Here is a 25,883-nt window from a genome sequence, read left to right as displayed (position 1 = left end):
GCAAAAGCTGTGAGGGCTGCCCAATCTGAGACACTTGCTGAGATAATGTTTTAGTTTCCTGTGACTGTGGGACTTTGACTTTACTGAAGAAAAGACTGAACATGTGAATTTATCAACACTTTTAATAGTTCTTTTTCAAATGATGTACACACAATGAACAAAATCATGTCAATCAAAAGCATCTGATTAAACGTTTTTGTTGTTGTTGTTGTTTTTTACAGCATTTTATATGAACCAGCCGTCACCACACACAAAGACACACTCAGAATACACAGCCACCTCTGTTGTAATCTTTACAAGGCGTTAGCAAAAGTGCATACATCCTGTAGAGCCGATAAAAAGGGCTTCAGTGTCATGACTCGGGAGGGGGAAAAGTAGACCAGTTAATCTAGAGTCTGCAGGTAAAACAGTGATACCGGGTGTTGTTCAACTAACACAGTGTGCTACCTGCGTGTACACTTATTACTCAGAAGTTTAGAGATATCTCACCTGAGCCTTCATCTCAGGTGGCCATGGTACTCCAAAAGCTGCGATGAGGATACAGAGAGAGCAAAGTGGAAGAGAGAGAGAGGCCGAGTGGCTGTCACTGACGCAGGAGAGGGGGTGGGGAGCAGCTGATACAAAATCCTCAACACCTGAGGCTCTCTCCCAGTTTGCCACATGCAGACTAAACAAAACTACGAACACAAATCAAACCATGGAATGATTAAGTAAGAGAGCAGGCAGCGGACAACTGCTGCTAGTCTATAAAATGTCCAGATATTGATGTAGAAATTAAAAGAAAATCACACACCAACAAACAAGTTTCCAAGCACACTTCAGACATTCTGCTCGCAGAGGATCCGACCCCACTGCTAACCACAGACGCTAAAGAAAACTCTACAAAATGACAACAATAATGTAGTTTGTAAGTATTTATGTGTCTCTTCTAAAGGCCCAGACAGCCAACTTTCACTTCACACACACACACACACACACTCGGAGGGAGGGTTAAAGCCTTTTTCTGCCGCGTTTTAATCAAAAGTACCCTAAATAAATATGCCGACGGTGATGCCTCACCTGCTGATTGCAGATGCTAAAAATAGACTCCAATTTGCAGAGAAATGGGGCTAGACGATGATTAAACAGCCTCATGCAGAGGAAACAGTCACGGGAATGCAAGTCATACAGCCGTCTGTCTCCAGCAGAGTAAAGGTCAACAAAAGGAGGGCCCCAGCAGGGACGAGTGGAGGACCCGCTTAGGGCGCTCATTCAGAAAATATATGATGAGATAATGAAACTGAAAATTGTGTGTGAACAAACACTAAAGAGGGACAGGGAAGCTAAACACAGTGACCCAGAAATGTCTGTAGTCTTGCAGGGGGAAAAAAAAAGAAAAAGAAATCATCAATGGGGTTAAAATGGGCCAAAAAAACATCATTAACCATCCTAATTAAACAGCTGAATGACACACAGAGTGCAGCCTCCAGACACAACACAGCAGGAAGTGGCTCCTGCACGGCGTGAAGTTGTAGGTCAGGTGAGGGATAGCAGAAGAAAGTGCCAGGAGTCGGCGAAGGGCAGCGGCTGGGTGGATGTAGGGGTGTTCAGTCTTCAGTTCAGTTCTTCAGCATCGCCTCGTAGCTCTGGAACACACACTGGGAAACCTCCGGAGCTCTGCACTTCAGAGAGACCTGAGGGAGAGGAGAGCAACACTGCTGTTAACGTCAACACAGGACACTGAGACACATGAAGTCACAGAAAGCTTTAAAATGATAGACTCAGGAGTCATTTCAATCACAAACCGTACAATAAAATTAGGTGAAGTTGGTATATATGTTAGTACTAGCATATTATCTGTGATCCATGCCGAAGTGATAAGAAGAAGACCGGGATGCAGAGCTGTATCTAAGCGCCCGGCAAAGACAGTAACAAGTCTGTTATCATGGGGAACGTAAGATCTCTCCTCAATAAGATGGAGGAGCTAGCACCGCTAACCAGGCTTACAGAGAGAGTATGGAGAGCGTAGCATCACAGAGATGTGGCTGAATGAACTCGTTTCAGACTCGCTGGGAACTCTGGACGGATTTCAACTTGTGAGAGCGGCCAGGAGAAGACAGACAGGAGAGCAGAGAGAGAGAGACAGGGGGCGGGGGCGAACGACACGCAGCAAAGGAAACATCCGTTGGACCAAAGGCTGGAGTCAGAACCAGGTCGTTGCAGGAAGGACTCGCTCTAGTTATGAGTATCTTTCTCATCCACCTTGTATATTGTGAGCTGCTGTAACAAGTGAATTTCCCCGATGTGGGATCAATATATTATATTATCTTATAAATGAAAATGGTTAAGAAGCAGAAGTCTAGTAGACGAGACAAGGAGAGAAAAGAAAAACACATCGACAGAAATATAGATACATAAACACACTGGGGAATATGGAGGCAGCCTCTCCGCTCTTTGATGTGATTCTCAGCTGGGAGCAGGTTTAAAAATTTGAAACGGCTTCACCAAGTCAGTTTTTTTTAACTGACAGATCAAGAAACAGACAGCAGCTGGAGATTTGAAATAATTGTACCAGGACAGATATCATCATGATGTCACACTAAACGGTGAGTCTTAATATTTCCAAATATGTCAATAATTAATTTCTGCACAATCAAAACCAGCTGTGCTTTCCCACCTATGACAAATGGAGCCTTGAATAACAAACAGGTTTTTTTTGATGATGTGGAAAACTCAAGAAAACAACCTCAATTTTTCATGCCCTGATGGAAACACACTCCAACTGAGTGTTGTTCTTTCAGCTTTCATCTCTTTGGATCGCACTGGAAAACAGCCTGGGAGGGGGTCATAGTGTAAGTTTGCTAAAGATAACGAGTACGGGGCCTCTGCGACAAACAACACAAAGATGAGGAACTAGATCTGAGAATACGACCTCCAAGTACGGCTTTCAGTCGTGCTGTTGTTTTTTTTCCTGTCATAGGTGTCAAAGTTTCCTCTTTTCTCTGGCACCATTCTAATAATTAATGGACATTAAGATAAGACAAAGATGATGGGAGTGTGTCGTGGTGTGTGTCAAAGAGCTGCAGTGGAATAAAGAAATAATATTGCACAGCTCTTTAAGTGCTGTCTCCGCGTGCTCAGAGCTCTTTACTAATGCATGCTGCCGCTGGCAACATTTAGGCAGCCGCTCTGCAGTCGGCATGGGGTAGGAGATATGAGGAAACGCGGGTGCTGGTGTCACTGTGTAGAACCTGCTATTAGGAACTGCGCCATTCATGTGTTCAGCTTCAAGCTTGCTGCTGGAGTATTAGTATTATATTAGCGCTTCAGAGACATGAAAATGAGAGATGAGTAAAGATGAAGGAGGGTGTTTCATCTGAATGCGTGTGTGGCCGTGAACTCTAAGTGTCAAGATGTTGACACAGTGACAAAATGTGACGTAGGTCTTTCTTTTTCACGGAGTGACGCACAGATTCACATGGCTGCAGGGGTCGTTGTAAAACCTGCATTAATGGGACTGTGGAGCTGCTACACTCCCTGATGCAGTAACACACACAAAGTCCTCTGTTATGTAATTTGATTTTATTCAGATGTAGCTCGTTTTTAAATGGATAAAATAACCAGACAGTTGTGTATGTTTTTGGTTAATCCAGTTAATTTAATACCTTTAATAATAGCACACAGTAGCATCTCATTGATTTGTAACACTGCTCTATTTCTGAGATATTAAAAGGGTTATAATGATACTGCAAAGTCTCTAAAGAAAGCTGAATTTATAGACTCTCAGGGTGTACGTGTTCCTTGTTTTAACATGCGAGGAAGCGGTCAGTGACAGCGGATAGATTTGTGTGTAGAGCTGCAATTCGGTGGCCAGTTTTTCTGTGTTCAAACTCACTTTAACCACATCACTGGTTGCGTAGTTGCCATGGGGACAGGAAACGGCAGATGCCATGCTTCATGTCAAAAAGATAAGCGCTGTCCCAATTCACCGCTATAAAAACTATAAAGTATACATGAGCTGCGATGGAAGTCAGAGACTTACAGCGGCTCTAATCGACATTTTTAGATTAAATGTATCAAAGGACAAAGTGATGAACCTAGAGAGAATCGTCACTTGAACTTGCAGCGCTTCTTTAGAGTTATTTGTTCTGCTGCCTGGTTTACTGTTAAGGTTCACTCTCCTGTTTGGCAGCAGCAGACAGCTCTAACAACAAACTGTACACTACCTGCCCAGAACCAGACAACACCATTAGCCACTAGCTGGTGAAATATAGTGGAGAGAGAGCCAGATATTTCCCTCAGGAGTTATTGGAGACCAAGAAGTGTGAATATTGGACTTCAAGCAAGAACTAATGTTGTTTCCAAACAGCTGGACAAGTTCAACATATCAACCGGTCAAGCTGGTGATATGTCGATGTGCTGTTCACAACTTGTTGCTGTTGAAGGTTTTTCCATCTTCCATGAGCTGTTCACCATGTTACTACTGTCCGACTGTGAGCTCCTTTATTTTTTAGATTTTTAGATTAGCCAGGAGGCTGAAGAAGCGGCGGTAGCATGTAGGCAACATGAGGCACGTTTCCAGCTGTCTTAGTCAGTCTTTAAGACTGAGACAAGACTGAGTAAAATCAGGTCGACTCTGAAATGAGACCAAAACCTTACTACAACACTGGGCAACTGTCCATTAACACTGTAGCTACAGAGTGTGTAACTAGGACACATCTATAAGTAGTAAGACATCAAGGCAGAAAAAAAAACTGCTTTTGTACGTCTCCAATCATGAATTTTTTAAATTATTTATCCAGAAGCACAATAAAATCCAGAAAGTACACTGTGCCAAAGCTGTACTTCTTCAGATCTAAAAATAGCTGCTGACAAAAAAGGCTTTAGTAGCTCGGCTTGCCAAGCCAAGAGAGTGCAGGGACCATGCAGCAGCCAGCAGCTCAGAGAGACAAGCGTCAGAGTACGCACTGTACGTGCAGCACGGTTCATTTGGAAGTCTTCTCTCTGCTTAAAAAAAAAAAAGTAGGGGAGCTTTTCCAGTCCCGCCGAGGAGCAATTTGAGTTTAAAAATTAACATGAAATCAAAATGACAAGAAGAGTACAGAACAGAAAATCCCCCTGAATTAATGAGGTTACACCACAAATGGACGCACGGGGGAAATAAAAATGGAATGAATCAAGAGCGAGGAAATGAAAAATGCACACTGCTTCCAGCTGAAAAATATATGACATCCAATAAACATTCAACAAACAAACATTAAGTAAAAATTAGTTTTCAGTTCAGTCAATTAATTTCCGGAAATGCTCCTCAAGCTTAAAATCTCCTGCATCGAGTTAGGCTCCACGCTGACATGCGAAACAGAGAAAGGTGTGAACTTGTTTAAAATTCAGAAGATTTAATAAGTGCGAGCCGGGTGACTGATAAATTGACGAGTCTAGACATGAGAAAACAAAAATAGAGTTAATGCCGCCTTATGAATCAAAACGTGATCTGAAAGCAGCCTGACTGATGAGCAGGGAGGAGAGTCACACCAAGGTCATCGTTCTGGACCAGTCATGCTGAATTTCTAAGCCAAACACAATCCATCATGCGCAGAGACCACGGGCCGCTGACAAAGCAGAGACGACAACGAAATGTGCACAAACACAAGAATGAGTCCACAGTACCAACGCCACACTTCAAATCAACGCACAACCAACCCAGCCTCCCACCTTCAGCTCGCTCATTACTGCACATCAATCTGTCATTTGTCTCCATCGTGACAGGAAAATGTGCAGTGATGACAGTATTTACGTCCGTCACACTGACTTAATTCAACAAGTCAGGCTCTACTTGGTGCTGACGTGGGAACTTTTCTACACTGAATACAGAAATGTACATCAGGGGTGGGAAACATAATCAATGATTCAATCAACATGGATTATGTGCGATAGACAGACATAGAAAACTACAAATATGACCGCCTTGCATGAGGCATGTTCTCTTATGCACGGTTTGTTTATGTTTGAGCTACACGTGAAAATGGACAAAGCGGCACCCACTGCTTTGAAAGCTACCGTAAGGAAGCATTTTGGCTTTCGTGAAATTGAAGGCAAACAGGATTTGGACAATTTTCAAGGTGTCGAATGAAATTTAAATATTTTGGCAACACAACCAACACGAGGAACCAACTCTTACACTTAAAGTTGGAGTTGGAGGAGAAGCAATTGGTTGCAGATGCTAGGTAGAAATCTCTTCAACAAGCGAGTGAAGCAAAGCTTCAACCCAACTCGGAGAAGGTGAAGCAAATCATGATTGCTACTGCAATTTGTATTGCCATGTCTTTGCATCTCAGTTCAGTCACGGAAAAACAATCTTCCATGACATGTCGTCATCGTTTATACAGACAGATCTCCAGAACCAAACACATCAACACGTTTGATTTTAGTTACTATGGTGGGTATAATTACAGCCACCCAAAAAACAGTAAAAGATTTGAAAGTTTGGGTAGACACAAAGGAGTTCAGTCTGTGCACAGTGGATAAGAAGGAGTTGGACCTTTTTTGAAGCTGTATAAAAATGACCTTCAGAGATAAGGAACTCTTGTGAAGAAGACTTCAATGACTTCAAATTATTTTTCCCCCCCATCGTGTCGTGTAATATCTTCTACTAGTCACCGTCTCCCAGTGGAATAAATTCAATGTTATTTCTAATACATCTAGTACAGTACTCACCGTGTAGTTCGGGTTTCCTGTCTGCACCCTCAGCTCGGCCAGCACCCAGATGCCGTTGGTGAGTTTCATCGACTGATACAGCATGTCCTGACCCTCCACCGTACGCTTGGCTATGGTGAAGACGTTGCTACCCTGCAGTTTGTTGGAGGCTGCATCTGTTCAGGAGAACATTATCAAAAATTAACACAACACACTCGGCGTTTTAGCTGTTTTAACTATCTGAACAAGCTGCTGCTCATTTTTAGTACTCAGCCATTAAACAGTCATTAAATGAGCCACAATGTGGAGAACTTTTTCCCCTATCACGCCCTAATGTTTCACTCTTTCGCGGCTGCCTGTGGTGAAGAGATGCAGTCACTAATTCGGAATAATCTTCTCCTCTCAGTCTCTGTCTTGCTGCTGCGCCCCAGTAGGACATTGAAACCCTCTCTCTTTGTTCATAAAGAAGAAATTTAATCTGTGGGGGGAAATCTCCATTAAGCTGTCATTAGGAATTCTTCTCCAGCTCAGCTGCTCTCGTGCTTGTGTGAAAGTAAATTATCACACGTAAATAGGGACTGCAGCTGACGAGCTCTCATCAAATACAATTTGCTTCATTAGCGAGGATTTGAATTTGAGATCGCCACTGCTCTGTCGGGTGATTTTCACATATAGAGGAGCTGTTCTTCGCCAGGTAGTGCACTCTCTTTTCTCTTTCCAGTCCTCATTACCTGAGTTGAGGTGGCAGTCTTTGATCTGAAACTGGGACTCATTGTCATTCGGAATGTCCTTCCATGTGGCGAGGAACACCTGTCGCTCTGCGGATGAAGAGACACAATCACAGCATGAGTCCTGAGACAGAGCACGCACTGAAACAATACGATTTGTGCTAAATGTTCACGCTGTGGTGAAATAGAAGCAAGGCGCGAGTAGTTTGATTTAACACCAGACACAAGGTTTCCTGCTGAGGCTCCAGGGCATTCGCTCGCAGGCACTGGCAGCGTTCCTACTGCTAAGCACATCAGGAGGCTCCACGGGGAGAAAGGCCAACACAATAAATAAACAGCAACGCACAAAAAAGGGGAAAATATATAGTTTACTGTCTTTAAGCAACGAGTGCAGGCTGGTGGACAGTCTCACACACATCTACGTCACACGCTCATAATGTGTCCTTGCTGAAAGACTGACGTCTGTGTACGTTGACGTCAGCGAGTTTTCAAGGCTTCTGAGCGAAGCAATTTAACCAAGAGACACTCACCCATCTTCCCGTCCTCTACAAACAGCATGCTGATGGGGTACTGGCAGCTGAAGTAGAATACATCGATGTTGTTCTTAACAGCCACCTGTGAGAGTGATTACATCCAAGGAAGGGGGTAAAGCGGACGACAGGAGGAGAAAGAGAAAGCAATATATTGGTAATTAGTTTTCAAGTGCACTTGAAGGGTGGGCTTTGCTGGTTTATGTGTGTTGTTTACTGAACATGTGGGCTGCAGTCCCTCTCTCACAAACATACACACACACGCAGGCAATACTATATCCTATATTATTATGAATAAGATGACGTTCTTTACTGGCCTCCTTTCATAGCGTATCTCACAAGCACGCACAAGGTTTCTATTTGCAAAAGAAACATTGCTTACAAGCTGAACAGATGAAAAATATGTTCAACAAACAGACTTTAGAAAGTGTTTACAAGAGGATAAAAATATAAGAGTAGCTGACGATGGTTAAAAATAAAATATAAGACACAAACAAGACAAAAATAACACCTAACAGCGGTTCTGTTTGATTAACCTCCTCATGAAGGACCTTTTACAGTCTTTGGGTCCAAAAGTACAATATGCTGGAATACGGGAACAGCTGTGGTGAGGGCAATGATATCGATCAGGCTGCTCAACAACAAAGTGCTGAGCGAAGGACAGTGAGTTCAGACAGAGGATAGCAGAGGAAGGACTCATGAATTATTCATTAAGGCGTCTTATTCCTGGGTGCAATGCAGGACTGCCAGTAACACAGCAAGTCGAACTACACAGAGCTTTGTTATAAGTATAAGAGGAGGTCAAAGACTAAACCAAACTATAAATAATATATTATTCAGGGTCTTTACTGAGTTAATCTACTAGACTAGTGGGTCCTAAACTCAGGATTCTCTTTTGCACACAGAGTGCTCCAAAATACTGTTGCTAGCTGGGACAGCGTTATTCATCCCAATTAGGCCAACAGTTCACATCCACAATGAACCAAGACTGAACAATTATTTAATCAACAGAAATTGATTTTGCCTTTGTTAATTGCTTATCCTTATCAAGGTCACACCTTGTCCTAGCTGCCATTAGGCAAGTCGCCAATTCATCACAGGGCTGACACACAGAGACAAACAACACCTAGATGTTGCACCTAAGGGCAATTCAGAGTCACCATTTACTTATTAAGTGCATGTCTTTGGACTGTGGGAGGAAGCCGGAGAGAGCCCACATTATTTTGATAGAGACAGCTGAAGAGTGACAGGAAATGTGGGGAGAGAGAGAGATGGGGAATGACATGCGGGAGAGAGCCACAGGTCGGAATCGAACCCTCGGCTTCCGGAGCAAGGACTGAGCCTTCGCACTGTTTGGTAGGCTGCTCTGCCAAGTCAGCTAAACACCGCCACCATCATCACATTTTTGAATGTTTGCCTGTTGTCTTACAATCGTGAAAAGAAATAAGATTAAACTTGAGTCGATCACACTACCACAAGAAGAAATCATATTTTTATTTAACATGAAGCTTCAGAGACACTGTAGAGAGAGTGGAGGCGCTGTATCTAACAGCAAACATTTGGCAAACGCTGTACTAGACTGCTTCTTTGAATCTCTTTACTACTGAATAAACATAGCGTACATGTCCAGTTCTGTGAACAGACATGAAGAATTTCACTAAAGTTTTATTGACTGTGTACGGTGCACAAGCTACCACTCATCAGCAGTAAAGAACACTCAAAATAATGTTCTGGGACATTATCTTCCATCGAGACAAAACCACGCAGAGCCTCTCAAAATAAAATATCTGAGATGTCAGAACAGACAATGTTACACATCAAAGCATGGCCTAGAAAAAAAAAAAAAAAAAAGGTTAGCAAAGCTACAGAGGCCAGGACAAACAAAGAAGCCATGTGTTGTGTGACCACTAATGACCGCCCCCACTTCTATCATCCCCCTCGACACTCTTATCTTCTCTCTCCAGCTGCACACAGCGGCCGTCCGCCATTCTGCCCAGTTAAAAGAACCACCCTGATCAAAAACAAGCCAGCCTCTGCCGCTCTTTTTACTCACAACTTATCACAGCCGCTCTGAGGGCTGTTTCATGTTTCAATCCCATTTATTTCACAACATGGGAATCCAGCAGTATAAGGTGAATAACAGTGAGGATTCATTACTAATCATTTAACACACATGCTCATGTGTTCAGGACAAAACTTATATTAGGTATTTTGACATTTTAGTTCTGTGAACTTTTATATACAACGATAAATTTAATTAAAATACTGCAAACTTTAATAAGTAATGTTTTAATTTAATTTACAAATGCACCTCAGTGTCTGCCAGCTCTGTTTCCATTACAATGCATCTCGACAGAGCGCTGTCACTATGATCGAGGCCCTCAGCGCCATAGAAAGCCATGTTAGAACTAACTCGAGGCCTCTGTGTCCTCATAAGGCCCGTGTTGAAAAAATAAAAACACTTGGCCTACATACTAGTCTCAGTTTGACATCTGACAATCATCTTGTTGACAACATGCATCACTCGTCAAGAGCGTGACGCTCAAAAATTCAGTCTCGGCTCAGGATTTATGGAAAATGGAAGTAGAAGCAGGGACGGTGAAAGTGTTACCTGCAGGTTAGTGAGAGGCTCCATTTTCATGACAGGTCCCACAGTACTGAGGGGAAGAGCCGCTTCAATACTCTGGTTTGGGCTAAGAGGAGTGAGAATCTGGAGTGGACCAGCGGGAGCGAGACCGAAGCTACAAAAGAAACAGCAAAGTGTCACAAAATGTGAAAATATAGAGAGATCTCAGCACGCTGTTTGGTAGGCGATCTTACCTGTTTCTGTTAAACTGGATGGCGAAATCAGTCATGACACTCATAGCTTTATTAGTGAGGGTCATCTCCATTTGAATTACCCCGGCACGGCGGGCAAAAGTGCCAGATATCTCCAGACCCTTGGCCTTCATGGCTGGAAGCCAAACCTGAGTAAAGATCAGCTTTATTACCATCCCACCTCTGGTGTTACATCAATCTGTAGTATGTCTCATCCCAGTTTATCAAGACTCACTGTTTTAGGGGGGCTGTAGGAGCCCATGGGCATACCAACTCCACCTCCGAGATCAAACAGGTCATCCAGACCGCCGCTCACAGGGGCGTTAAAAGAGGCCGGCATCGCAGCTGGAGGAGCACCAAAACCAGCTCCCAGCTGTGGGTCACAAAGCAACACGTTACCCTCACACATTCAATGTCATCTTGTACCGAGCAATCGAAGCTCAACAGAAACAACATGACTTACAGCAGGACTTCCTCCAAGGTCTCCGCCAAGCTGGGTAAAGAAGAGGGAGAAGCACAAAAAAACTTGTTATCTATCTGTGCAATATTAAATAATATTACGGAGGGTTTGAAGAGGATGGATGGAGGGATGTAAAGGAGGTGAGGTCTTTCCGTGATAAATGACAGCTATGGGGTTTATTCTATTAAGCAACAGCAAGAAGAAGTGCAGAAGAATTTCTCCTCTTATGTAACCATCTTGTTACCGTCCACACAAATCTGACTGAGCAGCTATTGAAATCCAATACATTTTGTTCAAATGCTACTCACTAAATGTGTCTACTGCGGTGATGAAATAGCTCAGGGTATAGTGAACAAAACTGGTAGCAACTCCACACAGTGCAAAGCTAAACTACTGTGTGTGGAAGACAAAAAACAGGAGAGTTGAACTGAAATCTGACTTAAAATGGGAGCAAACAGCGTAATATAAAGTGCAAACAACAAGTGACTGCTGGGGAGGTCTATTCAGAGGACACAGTGGTACAAAGGGTGGGTTTTAGTCTGGTGCTGGCCTTTACTGGTCCAGCGTGGTCTCCTAGACCAACCTCAGTGGGGCTGTAATCTGGGGGCGATGGGGACTGATGATAGAACTGAGGTGACTGAGGAGTGTCCGTCCGCAGGGGAATGGGTGGCTGATTGAAACATGAAACACATCGCAGAGCCCAGAGATGAGAAAAGAGATGGACTCGAGGATTTAACAGCATTCTTACCACCACAGACATCATGATAATAAAAGATAGGTGAATGATGAATGAAAGTGTCAGACCGATGCATGAGAACTACAGTAAAACAAGCTGTGATGAAATAAATCCTTTTGTAAATGTTGTGCCCTCTCCCTCCATGTAGTTACCGGCTCAGACTCATCCCCCATCTGCAGATGCAGCGTTGAACAAAGAAAGGAAAACACACAAGGGTCAAAAGAAAAAAGAAAGAAGCACCAAGAGGTGGAAAATACAAAGATACACTACCGTCACTAGGTCCCACTGACATTAATCCTATTACAAAAATCAACTAAGGTGTTGCAGAGCCACCATTCAGAGTCGACAGCTTCTCAGTGGTGTGTTGAACACCTACCAGGCTGTCCAGCCCTCCTCCAAGAAGGTCCATAGCACCCATCTGCAACCCAGAGGAGGGTGCTGGTGGTGGTCCTGTGGCAGTAGGAGGGGTCAGGTCCAGATTAAGCAGATCTCCCAGGAGGTCTCCCTGAGATGGAATGACAGCAGGCGGTGCCTCAGAAACTCCAGCAGCAGAGGCGGTGTCTGGGCTGTCAACACTATCCCCACTGGTAGAATTAAAAACAGAATTAATTCATCATTTATTTGATTTATTTGGCAAATTATATATTCATGCTGATTATTTCTGATACACCGTGAGCCTAATGTGTCATTAAACTGCTGATTTAATGTCTAGTGCTGAGAAAAATGGCAAGAAGATGTGATGAGTTCTTAGTATTTAAAGGGCACCAAGGAACAAAGAAGAAAAGCTGCACAGCTTGACACTGCTGGAAAGTGTCACTCAGCAGATTTGAAGGAAAAAGTAATAACAGAGTCAAGAAGTGCACAAACCCCTTCGTCTGTAGTGAAAAAAAAAAGCACATGACTCACGATCCGGCACTGCCAGGGAGTCTCTTGTGCTGAACACCGCGACTGCCTTCAACAAAGGCACTGGGAGGCTTGTGGTAGACAGAGGCCAGAGTACCAATGTGGCAGATGAGCTCCTCCAGCAGTGTGGGCTCGATCAGATCCGTCTCCTCAGAGATCAGGGGCTTCTCAGCCAAAACCACCTCCTTAGCGGCTACAGGGTCTGTGGAGAGCAGACGCCAGTAGATGTAGCCACGGTCCCTGAGGTCCGGGTTATCAGAGTCCTGTAGAAATAGATAAGGGCACGAGGATGATTATTATTCATGGAGCTTGTTTTATAAATACTTAATGTTAGACTCTGGGTCACGATATGAGAGCAGGAGCAGGGATTCAAAGATACCAAAAACTGAGTGTAGGCAAAAGTAGAAGAGTTTACAGACTTTCTATATAAATCAAATGTTTTTTTATGTATGCAGTAAGTATAAGGCACATTTTCTTCTCATTGTTCTTTTCTGCCTGCTTAAAGCAGAAACAAAATGTTTGTTTGTGCAATGCTGCACGTACACAGTTACCAACTTTATTGCTGTATAAATCTACAGAATCACAACAAACAAGCCTAATATTTTCCATCTCTGTGAAGCCATTAGTCATTACTAAACCCAGAGTTGTTGGTGGTGTTGTACTAGACTGCATTACAATGAGATGACTCTGTGGACAAAAGAAAGAAGCACCAACTCATTGTTTTCATGGTGATAATGTCCCTGCTCTAAAATAAATTAAACAAAGACGTGCAAAGTTTTACTCGTGCCTTCTCACACGTACAATGAGCTGAGATGCTTTAGCTAATTTTTGGATTTTGTATTAACATATAATAATACTGCAAATCAGTGGAGCGTCAAGGTACATTCTGACATATAATATTGGCTAAGATAATACTACATAGAATTTTCTAGGAAAGTTTGTTTTCAGTTTTTTTTTTAAATGAACTCCCTAAAATCATTAAAACATAATTAGTGTTGCGTAAGCTCAAACCACTTCAGTCGTTACTGGGGGAGTTGTGAGACTCGCCTCCATATGGCCATTACAACCTCCAGTGTCCCGAGAATGACTGAGTAATAGAAAACTCCTATTCAAAATCTAAAAGTCTGTCTGATGAGAACGGATTACACAAACTAGAGGAGACAGAGATGAACAGCATTCAAAGTAGTAGACACCACAATAAGGATTGTCAAATATCTGTAGACAGAGATGATGGCAGGAACATAACATGTATGTGTTTGTGTCTATTTATTTACTCACCTGTGTGGCAAGGCTTAACACCTGCTGCACTAGCTCCTGGGTCTCGGTAGGCTTTTTCAGGAACAACTTGACGATCGCCGTCAGTAGCTGCAGCTGCACCTACAGGACGTAGTGAACACGTATAGTACAAGTTACAACTGCTCATGCACTACTTTTAGATACAAGTACAATTTAGCCTGAAACTGTTAGGCGTAGAAACAGGGGATGACATGCAGCAAAGGGCCGTAGATTGGAACCCAACCTTAGCTGCTGTGGTAAGGTAAGACTCCAGCCTTGGTACATGTGGTGCACACTCTCCCAGGTGAGCTACCAGGATGCCCTTAATGCTGATAATCATGTTAAACCACACTAAACACATAATACAAATTTGAGTCTTCTTTTACTTCTCAGGACTATTGCTTCCCATGGATGCTACACCCTGCTAAAGTAAACACTCCCCACTGCAACTACTGGTTCAATCCGCCGTTACCAAACAACAGCACAAAAGGGATTGTTTCATGCATAACGCATTGATTTCTACCCACAAAATCACTTAATGTAATCAGAAAAGTCTCTCCAAGGCAATAATAAGGGAATTGATCTATTACTAAGGGGGGAGCCGTCTAAGTGAGTAAAGCCTGGTGTAATCCCACAACAAACTGTGGCAGGAACACGCTTCAGCCCAAAGGCTGTCTGAGCCATATAACAGAAGTGTTCCCATTATTGTAGTAGCTTCCCATTAAGCACGGCTCATACAAAATATTTTAATCACCTATAATTCTTTCATTTCGCTCACAGACTTTGTAAATTAATTGAAATAAACCAGTTCTGTGGTATTTTTTTTCCATGGCATGTCACCTCCATTTCAGAGCTTTCAGAGCTCGCCAAAGCCTTTAGACGACAGAAAAGTCTGACACTTACTGCCAGCACTGGCTGCATAATATTCGTACTATTAGCATAAAAAAAGAAAGAAATCGACTTCACATTTTTTAAATAAAACCCTCTTGCACTCTCCTAAAAAACGCACCTGAGTGCTTTCATCGTGGAAACCCTCCAAAAAGCTCTCCAGCAGCTCATCAGCGTTGTCGATGCGCTCAGCGTACTCTCCGACAATCCAGATCATAGCAGCACGTGCCTCTGGCTCATCCAGGGAATCCAGGTTTTCACAAAGAGTGGCAATCACGCTCTCATACCTGGACACAACAACAATACATGCAGTCAAATATTTCAAATATATTGGGAGAGACAAAAACTGTAAACAATATCACAGAGCAAATGACTCTGATTGACTTCAAACTGGATTAATCTTTTCGTGACCACCAGGGAGAGAAAAAACAAAAGCAGGAAAACAAGCTGACAGATGAATAGCTAATACAGGTCGCTGGCTTATAAACCATGGTAACAAACAACTGCCAACTTCACCACCCAGGAGACACGGAGCAACATTAGCATTACTTTGTAGTTTTGTATTCTGGCAGCCTGACAAATGAAAATCCAATATTTACTGTTCTTTCAGCTCTGGGTTTGTCTTTGTGTCTTTTGCTTGCTAGATGCTCATCAGCCAATGTTTTCTGAAGTAGTGGATTCATTCCAGTGGTTGAGGCATTCCTGATCTGCATGAAATGCTCGGTAATTACCTATTCCAAAAGATGTGCCAAAGCCGGACAATTTAGTTGATGTGTAATTAATAAAAAAAGGCAGCGAAGTTTGAGTGGCTAGTGACTCATGCGGCTTTGATCCATGCTGAGCTGGAACCTTTGCAAAGCTGCACCCTTGGAAACTCACGACTCCACGGTGATGTGTGGGAGAGGTTTCTGTCTGGCACATTACTCCACAGCAGAAGTCACACTCTGGCTGACATTTGACCAGGTGTAATCAAGGCTGGGTGTTAAGTGCTGTCCACTACAAACACTCTGTGTTACGGAGGGCAATTTTCCTGCCTAAAAGCTCTTTAGCCTGCCCTTGGTATAAAAGCCAATCAGAAAACATTGTTTGTCTGCATAATGAGCCTTCACTCTGCCCGTTTAAAGACCAACAGAGAGTCGGGCTCAGTCGGGGTGTAAGTTTGTGAGTAAATAATATAGCTCAGACAACTATGCAAAACACATAATAGGTCATACAATACATACAATCATACATCATCTAAATCCACAACAGTGACGCCTACGTAAGAACCTACTTGTTGGGGTACTTGCGGAAGATGTCCTTGATGACCACAATGGCCTCCTGCACCACATAGTTGACCTTGGTTTGGATGAGGTCGAGCAGTGTGCTGACACAGCGCTCTGCTGATTGCTAATGAAGGAAGAGGAAAAGACAAATCTGTCATGATAGGTCTGCAGATTAAAAAAAAAATGTAATAAATCTTACTGTTTTTCATCATCATTTTTAAATTATTTCAAATTTAGAGGTATTCAAATATTCCACTTTAGTTTATTATATGTAAATGACTAGAATTCAATTAATCAAGAAAGTGGTTGACAGATGAATTCATCATGGAAATAATCGTTGGTTGCAGCCCTTATGTGAACAATTACATAAACTTTATTGCTAAACTACATAGGTGACACAAGGATTTGACCAATAAAGCATCATGTGACAGTATGACATCATCTCCACCCACCTCTACTTTGATGGCACAGCGGCCAATGGCTCTGACCGCTTTACGGACAAAGTCCACATCCACCTCAGTGGCATACTCCTTCAGCTCAGCCAGGACCTACAGCAAGATGGACGAACAGTAGTGTCACTCAGGTCATCTTGTGAACAATATCTAGATATAAGGTATGATGTGCTGTAGCTGGTCTGTTACCTGAGCGATGTTGGCTTGGGATGCAAGGCGAATCATGATATCCAGCTTCTCCAGTTTGACATAGATCGGATCATTGTACTTTACAAAGAAAACCTTCATCTCATGTTTCAGGATCTCAGGGCTACAAAGGGACAACAACATTTCCTGTTATTTGGTGCAATCGACTTATTCTGTAACACAACGTACAATACAGTAAAATGTGCTATTCCCAAAGTCATCTTCACACACTTACCGTCTCTGTACAATGAGGTTGATGTTTCTGAGGGCCACATATTGCAACTCAGGCTCAGCAGAGAGGAGAGTGACCAGCGGAGGGGCGAGCTTCTTCAGCAGGGTGCCGTAGTAGTCCAAGTCTTTGGGCAGCATCTCCATGAACTTCATTAAAACCTTTACTGCTGACAGCACCACTGCAGAGTTGGCATGCGAGAGCCGTGGGGTCACGCGCTCACAAATGCTAACAGATGTCGATGATTTGGGGAGAGAAGGAGCAGAAGATGACACAGAGTTGACTGGGAATATTTGCTAACTGAGATGTAATGTCAGTGAAGTGTTTCCTCTTACCTTTGGGACTCACGGTCATCACGAGGTGTGTAATTTGCCAGGCAGTCGAGAATGAATATCTGTCCCCACTCTGTGCACTCATTTAAAGCCGTCAGCAACTTGTTAATGGTCTGGGGGTTCAGGTCCAGCAGATTGCTGTTGGGGTGAGATTCTGCTATCTCAGACAACGCTGCTACTGCGTTTGCTACAACCTAAAGATAAAGACAGAGAGTATAGATAAATGCTGACAGAAAAACAGTAGCCACCAGCTAAATCAAGATGTGACAGAGAGGTCACTGAACTAACAAAATCCTGCCAACATGTTGAACATTTGTATGCCAACGTAAGGCTTATCAGTGAAAGGCAGAGCCGTCTGTGTCACCCTGAGAAAGACATCTGGCGGGCTCACTAGCCAGGGGTCGTACCATTGGGTTGGAGTCTGATATGAGGTCTTTAAGGGTGTCCAGGAAGCCTTGGTCCTCCACCAACTGTGCGTTGATATCATGGAGCTTTGCCACACACACAGCGGCTGTCTTCCTCACGTATGGGTCTTCATCCTTCAGACATTTCCTCAGGGGCTCACAGAGGTACTCGGTGATCTTGTCCACACGGATGCAGCCCATTGTACGAACAGCAAGGGCCCTGATTAGAGGGTTAGGGTCTTCACAGTCCTAGGTGGGTGGTTCGGAGAGATCACAAGTTTGGTCACAACTTTTGATTTGTTTCTATATCAAGCTACATTATCTGACATTGATTGAACTTTACCTTTACAAAGGTGTTAACAGCCATGATCGCCATGTCTGGCTGACTCTTGGCATAGTTCATCAGGTAGAGGTAGACCAGCTTCTTCAGTTCCAGGTTGTCCGTTTGCATGCAGTTCACAACATCTGGGAACAGAGCGCTGAAGGAGGGACGAGGAGATATGTGAGTAACAAAGAAAGGTGATGTGTTACAGTAAATTATTTTACTGTGGACATTCATTTTCTCCAGCTCACCTGACATCCTTGCCAACTGTCATAGATGCAATGACCTTCTTCACAGCCTCCTTCTTCTTCTCTTTCTTATCACTGTTTAGCTCTGCCTTGAGCTCAAAGATCTCCCCTGTACACACAAAACAAAAATAAATCACAAATCATGTAATTCTTTTGAAATGTTAGAGGTAGAAAGGGGAAATGTGCAGTATTGCCCTCTTTTCGCAAGTCATAACGCCACATGACATACAACGTAGAGCATTTCCTAATCCCTCAAAAAAACGCTCATACCCAGCAGTTTCATGTCAACATGCCACAAGCAACAATCTTGATTAGAGTGCATGATGCTGCTGCATACTATGACACAGAAGTGACAGGTTTCGGGTATACAACGGCTGCCGGAGCTGATCGCAGCCATTCTAAAAAATGTTGGTAACCCCACCATCTGGTCATTTTTCAAAATAAAAAAAAACACCCAGCCAAAAAGGGAAACAAACGAGCTAAGCAAGTTCAAATCTGGCGAGTAAAACGCTCCTGGTGGAGTTTGAAGTCGTGTGAAGAACGGAACAAAACAGCGTCACGGCTGAGACATGACAGAGACGAGCCCGGTGGGGTCCTGGTGTAATAACAGTGCAAATGAGAGCATACAAGTCATGTTACCTGAGGGCTGAGCAATTATTCAATTAGAGCGATTAGCTGATTATTTGATTAGTGGTGAAGTATTCAATTATCTGCTAACTGTTTTGATAGTGAATTGTTTTGTTTGTGAAAATGTGAAAAGGTTTGTGCAGCACTACATTTAATGTGATTTTTAAAAAATCAACATTCAAAACAAAACTTCTTGTTTCGTGTGTGGTTATATTTTAAAAATACTACAAACTGAACAACATAAGCTGTTTTTGTAGTGTAGGTTTTGAGTAAGCGTGTCACGTGAATCTCTCATGAGGGATGACAAAGAGTTAAAGACTCTCTTGGTCTTTATTTAATTGACATTTTAGTGCAGCGTCACTGACGTTCCTACCTGCATGACTTAGACTATAAAAACATAAACTGTCAGCACACTGCCAATTTTGAGCTTAAATTTGAGTCTACCTACTTAAGAGTTTTCCAGGTATTGTAAACTCCTAATCTCCTCCAGGATGTTAACAGCAGACTGCTCACAGCAACATCGGGCAGATGCACCGAAAAAAAACAGATACTGTGTCGAGGAATCTTAACAAACAGAAGGAGTCTATACACCATCACTCATAAGCATCCGTTTGTTTATGTCCTAAGCCCTGCGTGGGAACGTGTGTGAGAAGGACAGCAGGACAGTTACATCTAATTCAGATAATGCTCAATATGTCTAATCTGATTTACAATAACTAGAGCTGTTCAGTTCTTGTTGATACAAAGCAAGGTGGTAACATCTTTGGTTCAATTTTCAAGGTCAAGCTAGGTCAGTTAGGATTTGGTAAGGGGTAAATATGTTCACAAACACAACTCAAACTTTAACAGATTATGCATTCATGTCTTGAGGATCTCTAAAACTTTAAAACGGAGATAGCAGCTCTCGACTGAGTGACGATCAACATATAATGCTGAATCATGTTAAATATTTAATTCTTCTGAATCCAGATGATGTGGTTCTGTTGGCTTCATCACACCGTGACCTTCAGCACACACTGGGGGCTGTGGTTCTCTGCTGGAAAACTGTTAAGTATCTCAGAGTGAGATGGAGAACTGCTCCTTCATGTGGAAAGGAGCCAGCTTTGGGCATGCGATGCCTCCTGGACACCTTCCTTTTGGAGGTGTGCCGGGCACGACACCAAGGCAGACCCAGAACCCGCTGGAGGGACTACATAGCCCATTTAGCCTGGAATGCTGAATGCTAAACTGCTGCCATCATGACCCAACCCCGGATAAGCAAAAGAAAATGGATGTAATGGACGGATGTATGAAACCACTGAACAGCTTTAAGCACCACTCTGCAGACTATGCCACAATTTTCACAAAGCACTTACTTAAAAAGCCAACAATGGAATCACAGTAACTTCTCACTGAAGCAGTTCACATGTTAAATCTCATGAATTAATAAACAGCGAGCGATCAGACCTTTCTTGGTAGTGGTGAAGTACTTGGAGTCCGTCATCTTGGATCCAAATTGTCGATTCTCCTGCAGAAGACAGAGAGGGTGAGAACGATGATTGTGAAATTTTTTTCTACTGAGCGGAAACTTGGAGAATCACAACAGCAGCAGCAGGAAATACTAGAAGTGCAAGCACAGGGAAATAAGAGGAATTCCTGTCTTCTCCTGAACAAATGGCAGCGATCTATCAGAAAAGAAAACAAAAAGGACTCGGCTAAGAAAACAGACACTAACATCTCCTCCTTAAACATGAATCTTTCTGGTCAGCAGGTATGGAGGCCAAAAACATCAGTTACTGAGTCAACTTGAAATGTTTTCTGCAGCATGTGCATATATTTCCTGTTGTAGATTTCCACACTTAACACAATAGTTCCTGCTTTAAAATGTGGGCAACACTGCTCCATCTGACGGGAAGTTAAAGCCAAAAGAAAGGAACAGAAAATAAATCTGTGTGTAATCCTTACACTTCATGTTATGTTGCCTTTGGCTCTTTTAGTGTTGCCCTGAATATGCAGTGAATATCTTGTGACAACACACTGATGTTGCGGGAAAATTGTGACGTATCGTTGTAAATATATTGATAATGATTACAGCACGACCGATATCAGCCTATCGCAGAAATACCCTGTATGGGAAAACTGTGCTTGTGCTAATGTAATGGTGACAGTGAACTACTTGAGTGACAATGTAAATGTTATTTAAAATGTTAGGCCGCATTCAGACAAGATCTGGTGCTGTGGCAAAAAACGCGGAGAAGTTAAGTCCAACTTTTGGAAGCAAACATCACGCTGCAGCATGCCAAACAGACCAGTCAAACTCCTCCACGGTCAGCCTGAAACGTCTCTGAAACTGAGACTATCCAGGTGGATTCATGGACTAAACTCTGATACTCTACCTGTTGTGTTCTGGCTTTGGTTATTTCATCAACCAGCTTCTAAATCTGTGTCTGCCTCAAAATTCACGCTGAAAAATAGTGTCACGAAGAAGTTTAATTTGTTTCGTGTCCGAAGATTTGCGAGAGCGAGCGTTGGTTTATTAAAGTCGGTTAATCAGAGAAATAAAAAGTGAGTTCCTAATAGTTTTACAGCGGTTACGCTCAACACATATAGACACACACACACAGAAGCCACACAACTCTATGGCTATTCACCACAGCGCCTGATCCTGATCCAAATGCGCCCTTGACAAATATTTAAAGGTCCAGAGTGTCAGATTTAAGGGGCTCTATTTACATAATCAGTCAGCAATCAGCAGCTACTAAATGCCACTAAAGTCGACACGCACACAAGTTATTTGTTTAAGAAAGCAGCTTCCCAGGTGTCTTTGCATAGTCATATTTGCACACGAGCCACATAGAAAAGGTCTATTTCTCCTTCCAGTTAAAACATTCACGTTATCTGCCAACACGTGTAATCTGTGAATGTTTCATCGGTCCCACTTTATAATAATAATAATAATAATAATAATAATAGATTGATTTGGACCTTGGCCAACACAGATAAATTGATGTGCCGCAGCTAAAACAGACTAACTTAAAAAATCCTGCGTTTCTCCACAGTAACCCAGAAAGGACAAAACTTCATTGTTTTGTTGTTGCACGAGTCGCAGCCTCTTCTCCTACACTAGGAGGAAGAAGAAGGTGAGGCGACAGGGTTGCAATCAGCAAACTGCACTGCCAGCCTACACACACACGGCTCCTTCAAGTTATCTGTTTAAGAAAGCAGCTTTGCATAGTCATGTCAGTGCACACGCAACACAGAAAAAGCTCTATTATAGATCTATTAGTCTAACACAGTGGTTCTTAACCTGGGTTCGATCGAACCCAAGGGGTTCGGTGAGTCGGTCTCAGGGGTTCGGTGGAGCCTCCGCCCTGGAATTTTTTATACCATTTGTTACAACATATCTTTGTGAGCAATCGTTTTCGAGGATGCTGGACATAAAAACTAAGAAAAGGAACAGACTTTGCTGTGACATGAGACTGGCACTTGCCAAGGTGAAGCCACGCATATCTGAACTGGTCTCTCAAAGGCAACAGCAGAAGTCACACTGAGGTAAGTTGTTGTGAGTTCATGCACTGTGTTGGTTTTGTTATTTGAACAAGGTGATGTTAATGCACGGTTCATTTTGTGCACCAGTAAAAAAAAAATCATATTTTATTTTTTACTAAAGAAGGGTTCGGTGAATGAGCATATGAAACTGGTGGGGTTCGGTACCTTCAACAAGGTTAAGAACCACTGGTCTAACATATATGTAATAAGGTATCATTACTACCATAATGCATGCAGTGAATAAAACAGACAGCATGATTATTAGGACTTTCATTCATTTGATAATCCATATAAACACACTTTACCACATCAAAATAACAACAGCACAGCTATTAACTCTATTTTAAATCAACTTTAATTGCTTGAAACATAAAAACCCGTGACGCTGCTACGTTTAAAATTCAGAGGCCTGTCGGTTATTAGAGTTTATTTATGATTTCATTATCAAATGACAGAAACATGCAGCAGCTTCATCATTCACTGAGCTTCATGTAGCCTGCGTTAGCCTCAAGTTAACTGACAAACGCAGCTCGGCTACAACGAAAACATTTGTCCGATAATTGACCCAGCTGTCCAGACAGACACCAACACTTGACAGCGTGTTGTTAAACGAGTTGTCGTGAGTTCTTCACACGGGCTGACTTTAGGTTAAGATGTTAAAAAGTAGAGAGGGGAATAAAATAAAAGAAGTAGAGGCTAGTTAGCATCAGGCTAACGTGACGTTATCGTTAGCATAGCAGGCTAAGCTGAGCACCGCTGGAAAAAAACAAAACAAAAAAAAAGCTTAAATATATAAAAGTTAACCACGTTAAATCCACGATCATTTACTCACGCATAACTGGTTCGCCCATTCCTGCATGTTTGCAGTAGTTAATGAATGGAGAGCGGTGCTATTAAAGGCTGGATGTGTGCGGTGCTGCCTGTCAGTGTCAGCTAGCGCCTTCTCCAGCCTCACACAGCTGAGACATGACCTTCTGAGTCCGGGCTTAAGGAAGCCTGTGCCGGGAGAGTTAAGCTCTTAATCTGTCCTCACTGGTTTAAACCTTACCCAACGAATCAGCGTACCTTCTGGAGGTGAAATCAGACTAGCACACGAACTGGAAAGAAAATCTGCACAAGCATCTTACCGTGACAGTAGTAGTAGTAGTAGTAGTAGGGGCTGTGATGGCCTTTCGTCCCCTCCCACTTGATTTACTTCCGTCTTCTCCACAAAATAACGTTTGCAAACAGACATCAGCGTCAGCCTTCAGCTCACAGAGGGGCTGTGCTTCAGCTATATGCATATATATGTATGATCAGCACTGTTTTGGATGTACAGCATAAAGTAAACATGCATAAATTAACTTAGAAAATCATTTTAAGGTCATTAGATTAGATATACTTTATTCATCCCACCACCAAGGGGGGGATTTACTTGTTACAGCAGCAGAGGAAAGTGTAGCATACACTACAGAGTTAGAAAAAAGTAAAAAACAAACAAACACAAACACAATAAACAGACAGAAATTAAACAGACAGAAATATCTATAACCTACACAATAAACACGAAAAACAATCAACCTTCAAAACAGACAAGTACTGAGGATAAAAGTGGCATGATATATAAAAAGAGTATTGTAATGTAAAGTGACTATAGTGTAAGAAATATTGCAAAGAATTAATAGATAGATAGATAGATAGATAGATAGATAGATAGATAGATAGATAGATAGATAGATAGATAGATAGATAGATAGATAGATAGATTTTTTATCTCAAGCTGGGAAATTACAGTGCAGCAGCAGTATTACACACAGTGACGATAGACAACATAAGAATAAAAATGTTTAGAGGAAAGTGTAGCATATACACTACAGAATTAGAAAAAAATAGAAAAGGCAAAAAAAAAAAAACACAATAAACAGACAGAAATTAAACAGACAGAAATAATAATAAATAATAACCTACACAATAAACACTAAAAACACTGAGGATAAAAGTGGCATGATATATAAAAAAAAGTATTGTAATGTGAAGTGACCATAGTGTAAGAAATATTGCAAAGAAAGTGACCATGATACAAATAATAATATTGCAAGAGTAGTGACCATTATAAATGAAATCAAATAGAAAACAGTCTGCTGCTGAAGGAGCTGCTCAGGGACCCCACAGTGTCATGTAGGGGGTGAGCTAACATCCTCCTCTCACCCACTTCCTCTATGGAGTCCAGAGGACTGTCCAGGACACAAGATAAAAGATAGACTTTAATGATTCCACACTGGAGAAATTCACTTGTCACAGCAGCTCTAGTACACAAGGTGGATATGGAATTACTCATAAATAAGAAATACATAGAAAATAGTCAGGTGCTAGAGTCTGACAGCTGTTATTACATGGTGGGAGTAGCAGTCTGTTTAAGGCCCCCACAGTCTCATGCAGGAGGTGAGAGGAGTTGTTCAGGATCTGCCCCACTTCCTCTATGGAATCTAAAGTGCAGTCCAGGACAGAACTGGCCCTCTCTGTGGCCCCCTCAGCAGTCGACCACATACTGCACTCCAAAGGACCTCAGTCTCATCAGCAAGTGAAGACAACTTTGAACTTTAATATACAGGACATCAGTGTTGTCCGACCAGTCCAGTTTATTGTTGAGGTGGACTATATACTACCACCATCTCGATATCTAATCCCTGGATGCTCACCGGTATGTTCTCAGGTGGCCTCTGGCCTCCTGAAGTCAATCACCATCTCCTCTGTCTTGAGAAAGTGGTTGAGATTTGTCTATGCAGTTACCGAAAGAGTAAAGTATTCATAGAATATAATGAATTAATATAATGTCAGTATAGTCAGTTGCAAGTGTATATCTGATGCACTCTAAACTGTGCACATAATTTATTCTATATTGAGAAATGTTTTAAATAATTTAGACTGAGAGGTGTTTCTTTTGTTTTGCAATTTAATTTAAATATATTAGAGTAAATAATCATTAAATAATTACTAAATACCTCTGAGTGTAACAGAGCACCACAAAGTACAGCCTATAAAATTATCATAAAGCTGAATCAACATTGTTCTAAAACAGAAATGTAACACTAGAAGGACTGTTGTACAGTATTAGTTTTAGCAAGTATTGTGTATTTTACCAAATAAACTGGCAAAAATATGCATTACTCCTACTCTGCACATCTTCAAAGTCAGGACAGGGTATAATGTAGTCAGCTTTGTTGCATTTTTAAACTTCAGACTGAAAAATCTGCAGTTAATTTCCCTTTGACCCACGATGATGATAATATGTGATGAAGATA

General features: G+C 42.2%; 1 protein-coding gene across 4 annotated transcripts; it reads right to left on the bottom strand.

Annotated features, from left to right (window-relative positions):
* Window positions 1-104: 104 nt before the first annotated feature.
* ap1b1 (adaptor related protein complex 1 subunit beta 1) lies at window positions 105-23,856 on the bottom strand. Of its 4 annotated transcripts, none has more exons than XM_010732565.3 (23): window positions 23,730-23,856; window positions 20,521-20,581; window positions 18,451-18,556; window positions 18,221-18,356; window positions 17,881-18,126; window positions 17,477-17,667; window positions 17,148-17,369; window positions 16,916-17,036; window positions 16,727-16,822; window positions 16,283-16,398; window positions 15,131-15,296; window positions 14,125-14,223; window positions 12,850-13,109; window positions 12,320-12,527; window positions 12,096-12,116; window positions 11,211-11,240; window positions 10,983-11,120; window positions 10,751-10,896; window positions 10,542-10,671; window positions 7,931-8,015; window positions 7,404-7,490; window positions 6,694-6,848; window positions 105-1,673 (listed from the first exon to the last, which is right to left on the bottom strand). In XM_010732565.3, the coding sequence occupies exons 2-23, from the start codon at window positions 20,555-20,557 to the stop codon at window positions 1,599-1,601; spliced, it is 2,871 nt and encodes a 956-aa protein (XP_010730867.1). In that variant the 5' UTR covers window positions 20,558-20,581; window positions 23,730-23,856; the 3' UTR covers window positions 105-1,598. The 4 variants fall into 4 exon arrangements, with proteins under 4 accessions (XP_010730867.1, XP_019131092.1, XP_010730865.1 ...); XM_019275547.2 differs by lacking the exon at window positions 23,730-23,856 and adding an exon at window positions 23,651-23,715; XM_010732563.3 differs by lacking the exon at window positions 23,730-23,856 and adding an exon at window positions 23,435-23,606.
* Between the last annotated feature and the right edge of the window lie 2,027 nt (window positions 23,857-25,883).

Source organism: Larimichthys crocea, chromosome III, assembly GCF_000972845.2.
Source record: "Larimichthys crocea isolate SSNF chromosome III, L_crocea_2.0, whole genome shotgun sequence".
Taxonomy (NCBI): Eukaryota; Metazoa; Chordata; class Actinopteri; family Sciaenidae; genus Larimichthys; species Larimichthys crocea.
Note: the sequence above shows the minus strand (reverse complement) of the source record. Positions and strands in the feature narration are given on the sequence as shown.

Excerpts from the sequence above, each read along its gene's own strand:
- ap1b1 (XM_010732563.3), bottom strand. The coding sequence starts at position 23,461 with ATGCAGGAATGGGCGAACCAGTTATGC. Across the intron at positions 20,582-23,434 it reads AATGGGCGAACCAGTTATGC|GAGAATCGACAATTTGGATC; the intron begins GTGAGTAAATGA and ends TGTCTTCTGCAG. Across the intron at positions 8,016-10,541 it reads AGCCTCTCACTAACCTGCAG|GTGGCTGTTAAGAACAACAT; the intron begins GTAACACTTTCA and ends TCACTCTCACAG.